The sequence below is a fragment of the Diceros bicornis genome, chromosome 25 (assembly GCF_020826845.1).
Source record: "Diceros bicornis minor isolate mBicDic1 chromosome 25, mDicBic1.mat.cur, whole genome shotgun sequence".
NCBI classification, from domain to species: Eukaryota; Metazoa; Chordata; class Mammalia; order Perissodactyla; family Rhinocerotidae; genus Diceros; species Diceros bicornis.
In genome coordinates, this window is record NC_080764.1 from 43,112,574 (window position 1) to 43,126,096 (window position 13,523).

General features: G+C 35.1%; 1 protein-coding gene across 6 annotated transcripts in view; it reads left to right on the forward strand.

Annotated features, from left to right (window-relative positions):
* OSBPL8 (oxysterol binding protein like 8) overlaps positions 1-13,523 on the forward strand; it is a 207,204-nt gene that overhangs the window by 145,369 nt on the left and 48,312 nt on the right. For all 6 annotated transcript variants that reach the window (XM_058568744.1, XM_058568745.1, XM_058568746.1 and 3 more), the window contains 7 exons: positions 1,269-1,472; positions 3,644-3,728; positions 5,221-5,392; positions 8,490-8,727; positions 9,331-9,515; positions 12,535-12,616; positions 12,915-13,013. In XM_058568744.1, the coding sequence (XP_058424727.1) occupies positions 1,269-1,472; positions 3,644-3,728; positions 5,221-5,392; positions 8,490-8,727; positions 9,331-9,515; positions 12,535-12,616; positions 12,915-13,013 (1,065 nt within the window). The remainder of the gene's footprint in view (positions 1-1,268; positions 1,473-3,643; positions 3,729-5,220; positions 5,393-8,489; positions 8,728-9,330; positions 9,516-12,534; positions 12,617-12,914; positions 13,014-13,523) is intronic.

Sequence of the window (13,523 nt, forward strand, 5' to 3'; positions counted from 1 at the left end):
CTTTCCATCTCTTTTACATATACACATACTTTTTCTTAAAGATTTTCTCTTTTCTTCATGCCTGGCTCCAAATTCCCTCTTTCTAAATTTTTCTTGTTTAGAGTTTCTGTGGTATGCCTTTTTGCGGGGTTTGGGAGCTCTATATTTATTTCATAATTTATGTAAGTGCATTGACAGAACAGATGTTTTACAGTAAATAAAAGTGAAGATGATTCCTAGTTTTTAATGTAAATATTATATGACTTTTCAGTATTGTGAATTCAGTGACTTGCATAGAAATACTATTTTTTTTTTTTTTTTTTTTTTTGTGAGGAGGTCAGCCCTGTGCTAACACCTGCCCATCCTCCTCTTTTTTTGCTGAGGAAGACTGGCCCTGGGTTAACATCCGTGCCCATCTTTCTCCACTTTATATGGGACGCCGCCACAGCATGGCTTGATAAGCGGTGCGTCGGTGAGTGCCCGGGATCCGAACCAGCGAACCCTGGGCCGCCGCAGCAGAGTGCACGCACTTAACCGCTTGCGCCACCAGGCCAGCCCCACATAGAAATACTCTTAATGGATCACAGAAATAGAAATTGATAGGAAAAACTAGTTATAGGCTTATTATTGAGATAGCATTAAATCCTAGGATGAGGAACATTTTGTGGGGTAAAGAGAGATTCATGTAACTTTGTTTTAAAATTTCCCCCAAGAAATTTATATGGCACACTTTATGTATTACTAAGAACAAAGTAATGTAGAGAAGGTCATTTTAGGGGCTAGATGGAGGTTCTTCCCTCTTCCTCCCACTCACCGAATATGTAGGGAACACCTGGTGTGTGCTGGCAGTGTTCTCAGCACTGTTGATGTGGCGGTAAGGGGAAAGAGTCTTAAAAGGTAGAAAGTCTTATAAATTCACTCAAATAAAATTACAACTGTGATAGATGCCAAGAAGAGGAGAATCTCGGTACTAGGAAAGTATATTTTAAGGACCCTGGCCTGGCCCAGAAGGTTAGAAAAACCATTCTACTTAGTACATTATTTTGAAACTGCTGACCCAGGCTCCCATTAGAATATAAGTTCCTCAAAAGCTAGAGCCATGCTATTTTCACGTTTATTTGCAGTGCTTGCCATTTAATAGCTTTTAAAAAACTTCCTACTGAATCTAAGTGTAGATTTTATGGAAATTTTAGATAAAACATCCTATTTGCCATTATTTGGTTTGTATCTTGTGGAGCAGAAAGAAAAAAACAGAGCTTTATTTCTTAAATAAACTTATCTTTCTGTAGATTCGTGGTACTCTAAAGAGCTGGACCAAGTTGTGGTGTGTGTTGAAACCTGGGGTGCTGCTGATCTATAAAACCCAAAAAAATGGTCAGTGGGTAGGAACAGTCCTTCTGAATGCCTGTGAAATCATTGAGCGTCCATCAAAAAAGGATGGCTTTTGTTTCAAACTTTTCCATCCTTTGGAGCAATCTATTTGGGCAGTGAAGGTAAGTAAGGACTTGTTATGTAGGTAAAGGTAAAAATGACAAAATATGAGTAGAACTGAGATATATCAATTAATCTAATGGTTGCTGTCCTCTGCCAGGACTTAGAAGTTTGTTTCTGTTTTCAAGCACATTATTCCTCTTTCTGTCTCTACCCATAATGAAATGTGCACCAAAAGGGTTTGTTTACCCTTAAGGTCTAAATTAAAAATTTCTCCAAAAATGTTTCTCAAATTTATATTGTACCTTAATATCTCTTCTCCGTGGGGATTCAGTTTGTACTGTTTTTTTATCTGCAATTCCTAATTTTGCTTTGTAATATTGTATCATGTTTACTGTAAATGCTTTTCTCTTTATCAAAATTGTAAGATCCCTTAGAACAGAAGCTACCATTTGTTTTTGTGGTCTTTCCTGTAGTGATATAAATATGTGATAAGAAGCCTATAAACAGAAGCAGTCCAACTTGCTCTTGAGCTGTCTTTGAAGATGGGGCTCTAATGCTTTTATAATTAAAAAACATTACTGTGGTCACTCCTTTGTTATAAAAGCAGAAACTTAATCAGGAAAATAGAAATGCCTTATTTGATTAATCACCAAGGAATTCTACAAACAGACATGCAGTACACGCTAACTGAATAAGTGAGTTTAGTTTTTTTACAAAGCGATCATTGTTTTGGTTTCTAAGAAGGTCAATTACACTCAAATAAAGGGTTTAGAACTACTCCTGTAAGGAAAACCACCTAATTGAGATTATGGCTAACTAAAAGTAGCTTCAGCTTTTTAATTTTTTTGATATTGCTTAATTAGGCAATATACATACACCTAGGGGAAGACCTGGACTTTTTACCTTTATTTTCAGTAGTCTGGAGTCATAGCACGAATAAATTTAGGATTATAGAGTTAGTTCCATTCTGGGATTAGGTACTTCCCACAGGGGAAAGAATTTAACCCATAGAACCTCTGGTATTTATATATCATGTGATTCTCAAGTAAAAAAAAAATTACTTTCAGAACCTTTTATGTACAGTATTTATTCTTTACTACTACTCTTAGGAATTGTAAGAATTATAATGAATGTTTAAACATTTTTAATGCCAAATTTATTCCAAATATTGGTGGAAGGGAAATTTGTACAATTATATGAACATCAGAATATTCTCCACAAGCAAAACCCCCTTAGGATGTTGTTTAAACAGCTTCAAAGTCAGTGTCTGTAATTAGGAAATAGTAATGTTTATGAGTTCCTACTTTGTGTCAGGGACTCCTTTGAGCATTTTACATGGAGGAATATTCTTTTAATTCTCATACCTATAAGGAGCATACAATTTTCCCCCGTTACCCAGATAAAGAGATTGAGGATTTGTTAAAATCATATTGATTTGTTTCTACTTTTTTCGTTTTGAATCTGCATCTTTACTTCATAATATTTATGCTTTTTAAAATCCATTTTATTCTTTGATCTGACAACTTAAAAAATTATGCTTTTTCTATCAAAATTATACTATAAATTCAATCCTCAGGTTTTCTTTCTAGGTCAGAACTGTGTCCACCTAAGATTAGCCTTGGTGATACCAGTTACTGTAGAGTTCTTGGTGTTGTATACTTCTAAAACAACCCAACCATCACCAACAGCAACACAATTCCTTTTTCTTTTATTGTTTCTGGAAAAATGAAATTAGCTTTTATAGTTGGTGTTTATAAACAAGATTATCATTTTTATAAAATGGAGATTTATTTTTCCCTAGACCTAGTCAAAATTCATTTTTTTCTTTTTCTTAGTAAATTATAACTGTATTTCCAGCTATTTCTTTAGGCTTCTAGAAATTTAGCATTTCTTATCTAGTAGTATCTGTGGGATGGAAATTTTCTGTTAAATTAAAATTTAGTCTAGTATGGTAAATTTTAGGTGTCTCTTTAATATGTGAACAATATGCAGAGATAATGTTTTATGATAACCATAAGTTGTTCAGCTTTCTGGTAAAGAGGTGTGTTTGTTGGAAGAGGAAAACTTACCTTAATACTTAACATTTGCTTTCTCAAGAAGGATGAATTTAAAGCTTGTTTTCTTTTAAATTATCTATGCCTAACTTAGATTTTACAGGTAATAATGGATAATATAAAGTTGAGATCTCATAATACTGTACACCATTTATTTTGTTTATTTTGCCTTTAAGGGTCCAAAAGGTGAAGCAGTTGGATCCATAACCCAGCCCTTACCTAGCAGTTATTTGATTATCCGAGCTACTTCAGAGTCAGATGGTAAATACAGATTTTGATGGATTGGATTTTTGCTTCTCATTTTTTTTGCTGAGGAGGATTCGCTCTGAGCTAACATCTTTGCCAATCTTCCTCTATTTTGTATGTGGGTTGCTGCCACAGCATGGCTGATGAGTGGTGTAGGTCCACACCCGGGATCTGAACCTGGGCCGCCAAAGTGTAGTACACCGATCCTGACCACTACACCACTGGGCTGGCCCCGTTTTGCTCCTCATTGTTAAAGATTTGTTTTCTATACCACTGTGTATTTTCCTTTGTGAAAAACTGTCTTTAGTGTGGTATTTGCAGCAGAGATATTGTAATCATAAATTGCTTAGAATACTAAATATAATTAACTTGGTCGACAAATAGGGAAATCTGATAGGAAGGAAGCATTGTATTATGAGTGATAAATTAGCAGTCTGGAGTTTTCGTCTTCATCCTCCATTGACATGTGAATACCTTTTTAACTTGGTTAGTGTTCTCTGTGGTAACTCATTAAGTTTCATCATTGTACAGGTACATTTAATACTATTTATATTTTGTCATGAAATATTAACATTTATAAGACACATATATACTGTTTGAGGTTTTTTTTACATAAGACATTCAAGCACAAACTTCTGTTCTCTACTTAGTAACTTAGTACTTAATTCCTGAAGCAAATGTGGGGAGAATACAACTTATTTATATGAAAGCCAGGTAACTTTAAAACCTTAGGAATTGATAATGGATTTCTTTCTCTATGTTTTATAGTTCAGACTAGCTTAACCTAAGGAATCTTGTAAACTTCCAAAGTTTACTTTTACTAGATGATTAATTTTAAAATTAAAATATTATAGGCATGAGCTTTTGTCATGAAAGTGTTTTACTTGGCTGATATCTCCAGCAGATCTTGAAACAATTATATAAGAATTTAAGAGCAACTAACATTTTTTTTCTGCTAATACTGTTCTAAATTTTAACTTAAAAAATCAAGTTATTAATGTTTCTACTGATATGGCAGTTAATGACAGTATTGTATAGGCATTTTCCTGACTTAAAAATTTTCATACGCAGAAGTAGAATGAATGCTAAGCCTGAGGATAGACCTTTTATCAACAAACATTATTTTAGATAGATTGTTTATAGTAGAAGAATAACCCCTTCAGTATATTTTATGTATCTTTTTTGGTACCTTCAAATTATACTATGTGTTAATGTTCTAAGATTTTAAAAATAAAGTACATTTATTTTAGGGTAGGTGTACTTTCTAATGCACACTATATGCTGTTCATTTAACAGTGGTTTCTAGATGCATAGGGTGGAAAACACACTTATTAAACTGACAAGTTGCTTTAAGAAATCCTGGTAAGATTTTATGTTCAAATTAACTTTTCCAGTGCATATTTCTCAAGGAAATAATAATATATTTAAGGGTTAACAGTATTAAGATGAATGCTAGTTTTTATAGTTTCTTGAATTGTACTGCTTATAAATCTGTGTGTTCTTCTAGGAAGGTGCTGGATGGATGCTTTGGAGTTGGCTTTGAAATGTTCTAGTCTTCTTAAACGTACAATGATCAGGGAAGGAAAGGAACATGACCTGAGCATTTCATCAGAGAGCACACATGTGGCTTTGTATGGCTTATTACGTGCTAACAATCTCCACAGTGGTGACAACTTCCAGTAAGTAGATATTGCCACTAATTTGGTGATTATTTTAGAGGCCATGTTGTTCAGTAGGTTAGTTGGCCAGCCTAGAATTTTTGTAGTGTAGCTAGGATTGAAACTGGCTGTTTTCTTCCCATTATATGGCCTAAGACCTGGTTTAAGATTTGTTTAGTTGCTGTGATAAGGTGTAGAAAGTTATTTCCTTGATTCCAGCTAATGTAAATTATTTGTTCTTTCCCAAATACAACCATGCTAACCGTCTACCTTGTCTTTGTGCATGGTGTTCCCTCCATTAAAAATGATTTCTAGTCCTCCTTGCTCTTTTCTCCTGTCATAAACCTAAGTTTTCTTCAAGACCAATTCTCCTTTCCTGCTTCATAAAAATAAGATGTAATCTGTCCTTCTGTTGCTGTTCTATGGCACTTTTTTTTGGCACTTGACTTATTCTACCTGGTATTTGTGGAATTCTCCTATTGTATTGTAAGTGTTTTGAGTTGGAAGTATATCCTGTTTGTGGTTTTATTCCCTGAAGTATTCATTGTAGTTAATACTAAAAAAATATTTCTCCAGTGAAACTCAGAAGCACTTGTTTGAAGTTGAGAGGTTTGTTGAGGTTCAGATCTCTTTTGTTGCTTTGCAGGAGAAATAGACTTTCCCTTTCCCTCTTTTGCCCCCAACCCTCAGCTTCTGTTCTGCAGCCTCTTATTCCCACCACCACTGAGGTTACTCTCCTCAGAATTAGACTGCTATTTTCCTCTCCTCCATGTAACCTGAGCTGAACGTTGTTTTTTCCTGTCTTTTTGCTTGACTCTTCTTCTTTACTCTCTTTTAAAACCTCCAGTAACTGTCCTTTCTTTGCAGATCTATAGTCTGGACTTTATCTTAATTCCCAGCATGAGAACCTGAATGGGCTAGGATTGGGGGGTGCAACTGTTATAGGAATGGGTTTTTGTCAGGGCCTCTTCCCAAGATTTTTCCCTTGAAGACAGTCTGTTAGTTTTATTGAATACCAGGTAATCTTCAAATGCTCTTATTTGGGGATCTTAAACATTCATCTGTTTCACATATTTATTCATTAAAATTTTTGAGCCTCCTTTCTGTATAAGAACTGTACGTGTTTTCTGTATAATTCACCACATTGTGAATAGGGAGATGAATCAGATATGATCCTAAATTTGAATGCAGTGCAACAGTTTATTAGCTATGTGATCCTGGAGAGATGTTTTGTTTTGTTTGAAACCTATAAAATGCCAGGCAACTGTAAGTAGTGGGAAGATAAGAGTGACATAAACAACCAAAGGAGAGATGCTTCAGGGTAATGTAGGATCAGGAGAATTTAGAGAGTGAGAAAATCCAGCTAGGGAATCAGGGAGATGATCAATATAATGGATTTTACGAAAGTAGATCAACATGTCAACATGTTCAATTGGCTATATGACAGAAAATGAGCTAGGAGCTGATGATGCAGAGATGAGGGGATGGGAGCCTACTGTCGAGACTTAGAGTCTGTTTGGATGTAAGGGACAGGGAGTGGGTGAAGTTAAAGAAGATTACTAAGTTTTAAGCCTGAGTGACTGGGAAGATGATGGTAAAATAAAACAAAGGACCATTTGGGAGATGATAATTTATTAAATATTGGACATGTTGAGGATGCAGTGGTTCCAGGACATACAGATGATGTCAGTCAAGCATTTAAAAACATGGGTCTGAAGCATATTCCTGCATGTGGGTTTGGAAATCATCAAATAGAATTGATGATGAAGGCTTGAAACTGAATAGCTTGCCAAAGGAGATAGAGATTAGAGAAGATAAAAGAGGGCCAAGGAAGATGAAAATTTCTTAGGGTTGGGAGGATGTAAGAAGGATCAGACAGATCAAAAAGTAGAACCACAGTTACATGGAACCCAAGCACTAAGACCATTTCTAGGAAAATAATCATCATCAAAGTCCAGTTGTAGAGAAGTCACAGGAGGTGAAGATTAGACAAGGCCATTGGGTTTGTCAACTAAACCATCATTAGTGACCTTTAAGGGAACAGATTCAGTGGATTCAGGGGAGTGGAAACTAGATAGTGAGAGGTTAAGGAGAGAATAGATGGTAAGAAAGCTTAGACTACTTTTTAAAAATATGTGATTTTAAAGGAAAAGAAAGAAAATAATAAGTATTATAAAAATGAATTTCTATTAGAAATTCTCTGGTTAAAATCCAAACAAATGAAGATTTTGGAAAAAGAGAGACTAAATTTAGGAATCAAATAGGACTTCTCTGCTCTGTTATGTTATCTCAGCATTGTTGAAATGTCAGTTATATATAACAGCATGGTGTATTCATTTGTAAAGTGTTTTAGTGTTCATCCCTGTAAGATTTTTATACCAAATGAAACCCACAGATACTTTAAGAAATTTTCTGGAAGTGAGTTTTTTTAAAAATTGCTTTCTTTTTATAAAGATTATTAACCCTAATTACTGTAAGAAAGAACAGGATTAGTTATAAACAACCTATCAATTTTAGGCTATAGGTTCATTTCAGTAAGCTGAAATTTCCATTTCTCCCTGGATTTTTTCCTCAAGATTAAGCCTATCAGTCAAGTATTAAATAGATATAATTCCTTACCTTTTACATTTTCTCGCCTTATTCTTGGACTCATTTTGAGTGATTTCGGAGACCTTTATAAGTGGAAAGTCATAATTTATTGGCGTTCACTTGAGAATCTGATGATCTTGACTTGAAGTGACAGTGACATTGATTCAAGTGATGATGTTTGCAAAACTAAGAAAAAAATCTAGCAAGAGATAGTCTAAAATTTAGCTTTTGGAAGATTTTAGCCTCAAGTGGTAGAAAGGCAAAGAGCTCAGAGTGTCATCTTTTAATATTTCCAAGGTTTTAATTTAATTTCTCTGTGCCTCCATTTGCTAATCCATAAAGTGAGAATAAGAATATTATTTATCTCATAGGGTTATTTTGCAGATTAAATGAGTTACACGATATAAAAAACTTAGAACGGTGCCTGGCACATAGTAAATTCTCAATAAATGTTACATATCATTCTTATTTATAAATTAAACATTCTTAACCTCCTTTATTCTTCCTCCTAATAATTCTTTCCCTTAAGGTTAAATGATAGTGAAATTGAACGACAGCATTTTAAGGACCAAGATATGTATTCTGATAAATCTGATAAAGAAAATGATCAAGAGCACGATGAGTCTGACAATGAGGCGATGGGGAAAAGTGAAGAAAGTGACACAGATACCTCAGAAAGACAGGATGACTCATACGTCGACCCCGAGCCTGTGGAGCCTTTAAAGGAGACAACCTACACGGAACAGAGCCATGAAGAACTCGGGGAGGTAAAAGTCCGTGACTTTCAGAGATTTGGGCTTTCTAATTCTTGGGACTTTTCAAACGAAATTGAAGATATTTATTTGACCTATTCCTCATTTTCCTGAAAGTGAATATCTATATGATGCCTATTTTGTTTTAAAAGTTGCATACCTGTGGAATATATCAGGATTTATAAACAACTAAACACATATACTCACACAAATACCAATATATTCTATTAAATTTAAAGTTTACATTTTCTTCAGGTTTGCTTTTGAAATAGGGTACTACTTGATGTCATTGCCAGGTACAAAGTAAATTGCAAGGAAATATGAGTTTGTAACTTTCTTGTTATTGCTAGTACATAGAAGTAAATATGGTATAAAATGAGAGAGTATAGTGTTTTTTGTAATGGATTCTTTGTATATATCATTCTCTTCGATGTTTCTTGCAACTACTCTTTTTACCTTAAATTTCATAATTATGGACTTCATTTTTTGCCTAATGTATTTTAAGAATACTTAGAATACTTTTATAGAAAATTCGTATTTTCAACATTAGCTGTCTTGCCTACATATCTATATCTAAAATAAATATAATATTTCAGTATTTTTTGTTAATTACTAAAGGCAGGTGAAGCTTCTCAAACAGAAACTGTGTCTGAAGAAAACAAAAGCCTCATCTGGACACTGCTGAAACAAGTGCGTCCTGGCATGGACCTGTCCAGGGTGGTTTTGCCTACATTTATTTTGGAGCCTCGTTCTTTCCTGGATAAACTTTCAGATTACTACTATCATGCAGATTTCCTATCTCAGTAAGTAGATTCTCATTTCTTAAAATAAAAGATACTTCATGGTTTTAGAGATTTTTCCAGAGTGCTAATTTCAGTGGTTATGCCTTACCAAAATCAGGCTCTAATGAGGTGTCACTCTCTTTTTTCCACCACTACTGTAGTTGACCTTAATAAGAAGCATATTGAATACGTTGCTATAATGTTTCCATTCATGGAGTTGAAGTGACAGATCGCAGGCTTGAGAGAAGACAGGAATTTTGCCCCTCACCAGACTGCTCTGCTGCCATGGCTCACTGACCTATTTGACCTAACCCAGGGAGAGGGGTTGGCATTCTTCCTTCTCCATCACCTAAGCCCTCGTTCAGGTCCCATTCTGGGGCTTGTGCTTTTGTTTATACTCATCCTCTCTGCATGCTTGTGAGGCATGTGCAGCTGATCACAACTGGAGCGCCCTGCCAGTTGCTGGCTCATGGCATAAATTCCTCACTCTCATCTTTGCTGTTCTTCCTGCCGGCTGATCCTGCGTGTAATTCTGAAGAAGGCATAAAGGAGATGGAGGAGGAGCTGTCCACCTCTTTCCCAGTAGTTTCTCAGAGAACCAGTACAAGCCAGCAACTCCATGCAAACCTTTCCAAGTTTCACCTGCTGCCCCCATTCCAGCAGCAGTTTCAAGGCACTGTGTTTTCTAGGATACTAAGTTCTGGCCCTGTGACCTGATTTTTAGATTCTGCATCAATCTGTATTCAGTTTATTAGTCGCATAATTAGTTTATTAGTTGCATTAATGAATATTGCAAAAAAAATCATAAGCTGAATCAAAAGATAATTGATAAATTGTGGGAGATTTTTGCAAATTAAGTCATATACAAAGTGTTAATCTCCCTAGAATAAAAAGGACTCTTAGAAATTGAATGAAAGTGCTCAACAACCTAATAGAAAAGGAGTGGAGGAAATGACCGGGCAGTTCAAAAATGAAGAAATAAATATGTAAACATGTAAACCTTACTCAAAATAAGAAAATTGCAGATTCAAACTATAATAAGATACTATATTCATACTATACATACAGATTCATACTATAATAAGTTTTTCATCCATCACATTGACCAAAAATCCAAAAGCTTTCATACCCAAGTTCTGCTTTATAATTTATTATAGTTCTTTCTTTTATCTGTCTAGAAATTCATTTCTCTCAGAATATGAGGCACGTTCCTATGAATCACAATAAGATCTTGAGAGATGCTCATTTTCCCAAATTGAAATGTTGCACTTTTCTGGCAACACACTGTTGCCAAGGCTGAGTGGGGCAACAGGCACTCATACACTGCTGCTGGGTGATACCTGCTAACACAGTGCCTTTGAAGAGACTCGGGCAGTATTTACCAAAATTATGGAGGCATTCAATCCTTTGACCCAGTAATCCTGCTTCTGGGAATAACTCCTACAGATAGAACTCCACATTTACCAAATGACATATATACAAGATTGTTGCAGCAAGGTAGGTAATAGAAAAAGGTTAGCTAACTGAAGTGTCCAGCCACAGTTGGCTAGTTAAATAATGTATGGTACATGGACACATAAGGAAGAACTCTATAAACTGATTTGGAGGGATCTTCAGGATTATGTGAGTGTGCGAAAGAAGCAGGGTACAGAAGAATGTGTGTAGTTTGCCACTTTTTTTTTTTTTTAAGAAAAAGACTATATATTTATATTTGCTTCTTTATGCTTAAAGAAAACTGTTTATAAAAAAAAAAAGTTGCCTGTAGGAGGTAAGTAGGAAGAGTACAGTAAGATGGGGCAATATCAAGACACGTATACTTCTTTGTATTGCTTTGAGTTTTGAACTGTGTATTTTGTGTATATGTAAAATTTTAAACAAAATTGCATGGTAAGAAGAATTTAAATTCTGCTATGAGATAGGCAGAGAGCTGTTACTCCTGAAAAGTGCAACTTTTCCACTTGGCACAATTGTCAGTATGCCTAGGCCCGGCCTCTTGCATCTCACACTTGATCTTCAACAGTCGCCACACTGGACCTTCAGACATGCTTGAAGGGAGTAATAAATGGTTAAATTGTTTTATATATATATAACATAATTGGAAAATTCTTGGAGAATATATATATATGAAAACTTCTCAGTAGAATTCACTTCTGACATACACAGTCAATGTTTTGCAAATGTTTATAGCAACAGCAAAAGGGCAAGGGGGCAGCTGAGTCATGGCTTCTAAAAACTTCTTCTTTAAAATGAAAATCATTCGTGGATTGTCTTTTTATAGTGATACAGTTTGTTCACTCTGGAAAATCAGTTGGTAGCACATAGGGGAGGTTGAAGGCTAAAAATGGGTTAAAACCCTTTTGATTGGTTTAAATTATTTTAAATCTTCCATATTTGTGATTTGAAACTTCTCTTTTGTACTAGGGACTAAAAAGGCATACAATCCTGTACTTAGGGAGGCAGTTTGCATGGGTAAGGCTGGTATCAGCGTATTGTCCTCCCTCATGTACTGCAGCACTCACCAGTTACTGTTGAGCTCCTCTAATTAACATCAACCACTGAGAACAGAGTAAATCAAGTGCGTGTGGTCCTTCTCTGACATATGGGACTGAAGACTTCTAACGAAATTCTTAATGAGGCTGCTTGGCCACTGCCCCATCGTCGCGAATGCTAGGCATCATGCAGTACTTGACGCTCAAAATCTATGTTTACTTTTTTCAATCACAATTGCTCACAGAAACCCTAGCAACATCTGGGGTTCTACATAATCCCAGTTGAGAAACCTTGGTTTGAAGAGTTTCCAAAACTACTTGAGCAAAGACCTGGGTCATTCATCAAAGAATAGGAAAAATAGGGAGAAAAGTAACCAGGTTATGAAAAATGATTCTTGCAAACTGATTTATGTGGTTGTTTTTGCCATCTATTTTAAATATGAATTATGCTTTCCAGTCATATCTAATACTCAATTGTTGACTTGATAAATATGAGGGAGAATTTGTGATATATTCTGTAAAAGCTTTGTGTATACTGTTTTGTTTTTCAGGGCTGCTCTTGAAGAAAATCCTTACTTCCGTTTGAAGAAGGTAGTGAAATGGTATTTGTCAGGATTCTATAAAAAGCCAAAGGTAATGTTTATGTTTTACTTTCTTTAGCCTTATGTGAGTTCTTTATTTTTTATGTTATCTTTAGATTATTTATTAATGATTGCATTGCAGGGCCTCTCTGAGTTAGCAGAATTGCAAAATACTGGGTCATTTAGATCTGTATTATGATTGAAGGCGTTTAATTTTATTTCATGTCAGTCACTACTGTGATTTTTATAAGGATAGCTCCCAGATGATACAGTTAAACCCATCTTGACTCCTTTAAACTCTTTTGAATCTTTCATGTTTGTAATTTGAAACGTGTATGTTTTTTTACTAGGGACTGAAGAAACCTTATAATCCTATACTTGGTGAGACTTTCCGTTGTTTGTGGATTCATCCCAGAACAAACAGCAAAACTTTTTATATTGCTGAACAGGTATTAGAAATGCATGTTACAGAAACAAAACCGATTTGAAAGTTATTGGGATATTTTTATAGAAAATATTAACTCAGTGAACTCACTGTTGATTAACCTTTTTAATAATGAACATTTGGTAAGCATTTCACCTTTTAGTACTGAATAGTACTAAATACTCATAAGTATTACTGTTGCAGTCTTGGAATCCTGGGACCAAAAATAAATCTGTATTTTTTTCTGCCTCTGCCCCATTTTGGGTTTTTTTTTTTTTGGCCAAAATTCTTGAGTGGTTCCCAGTTCCTAAATCAAATTTACACCCATTTGTCTGACATTCAAGGTCCTCCATACCTTTCTGAGTTTATCTCAAATTACATGCTTCTCTGAGCCCTCTACAGTAGTCGAGCCTGTGCATTCACAATTAGGTAATCTGATATTGCTCTTTTTTGCCTCATTATTTTTAAATTTAATTCTCCCACCCCAGTATTTCTTCTTAGCTATTCTTTATCTAAACAGACTCTGACCCACTCG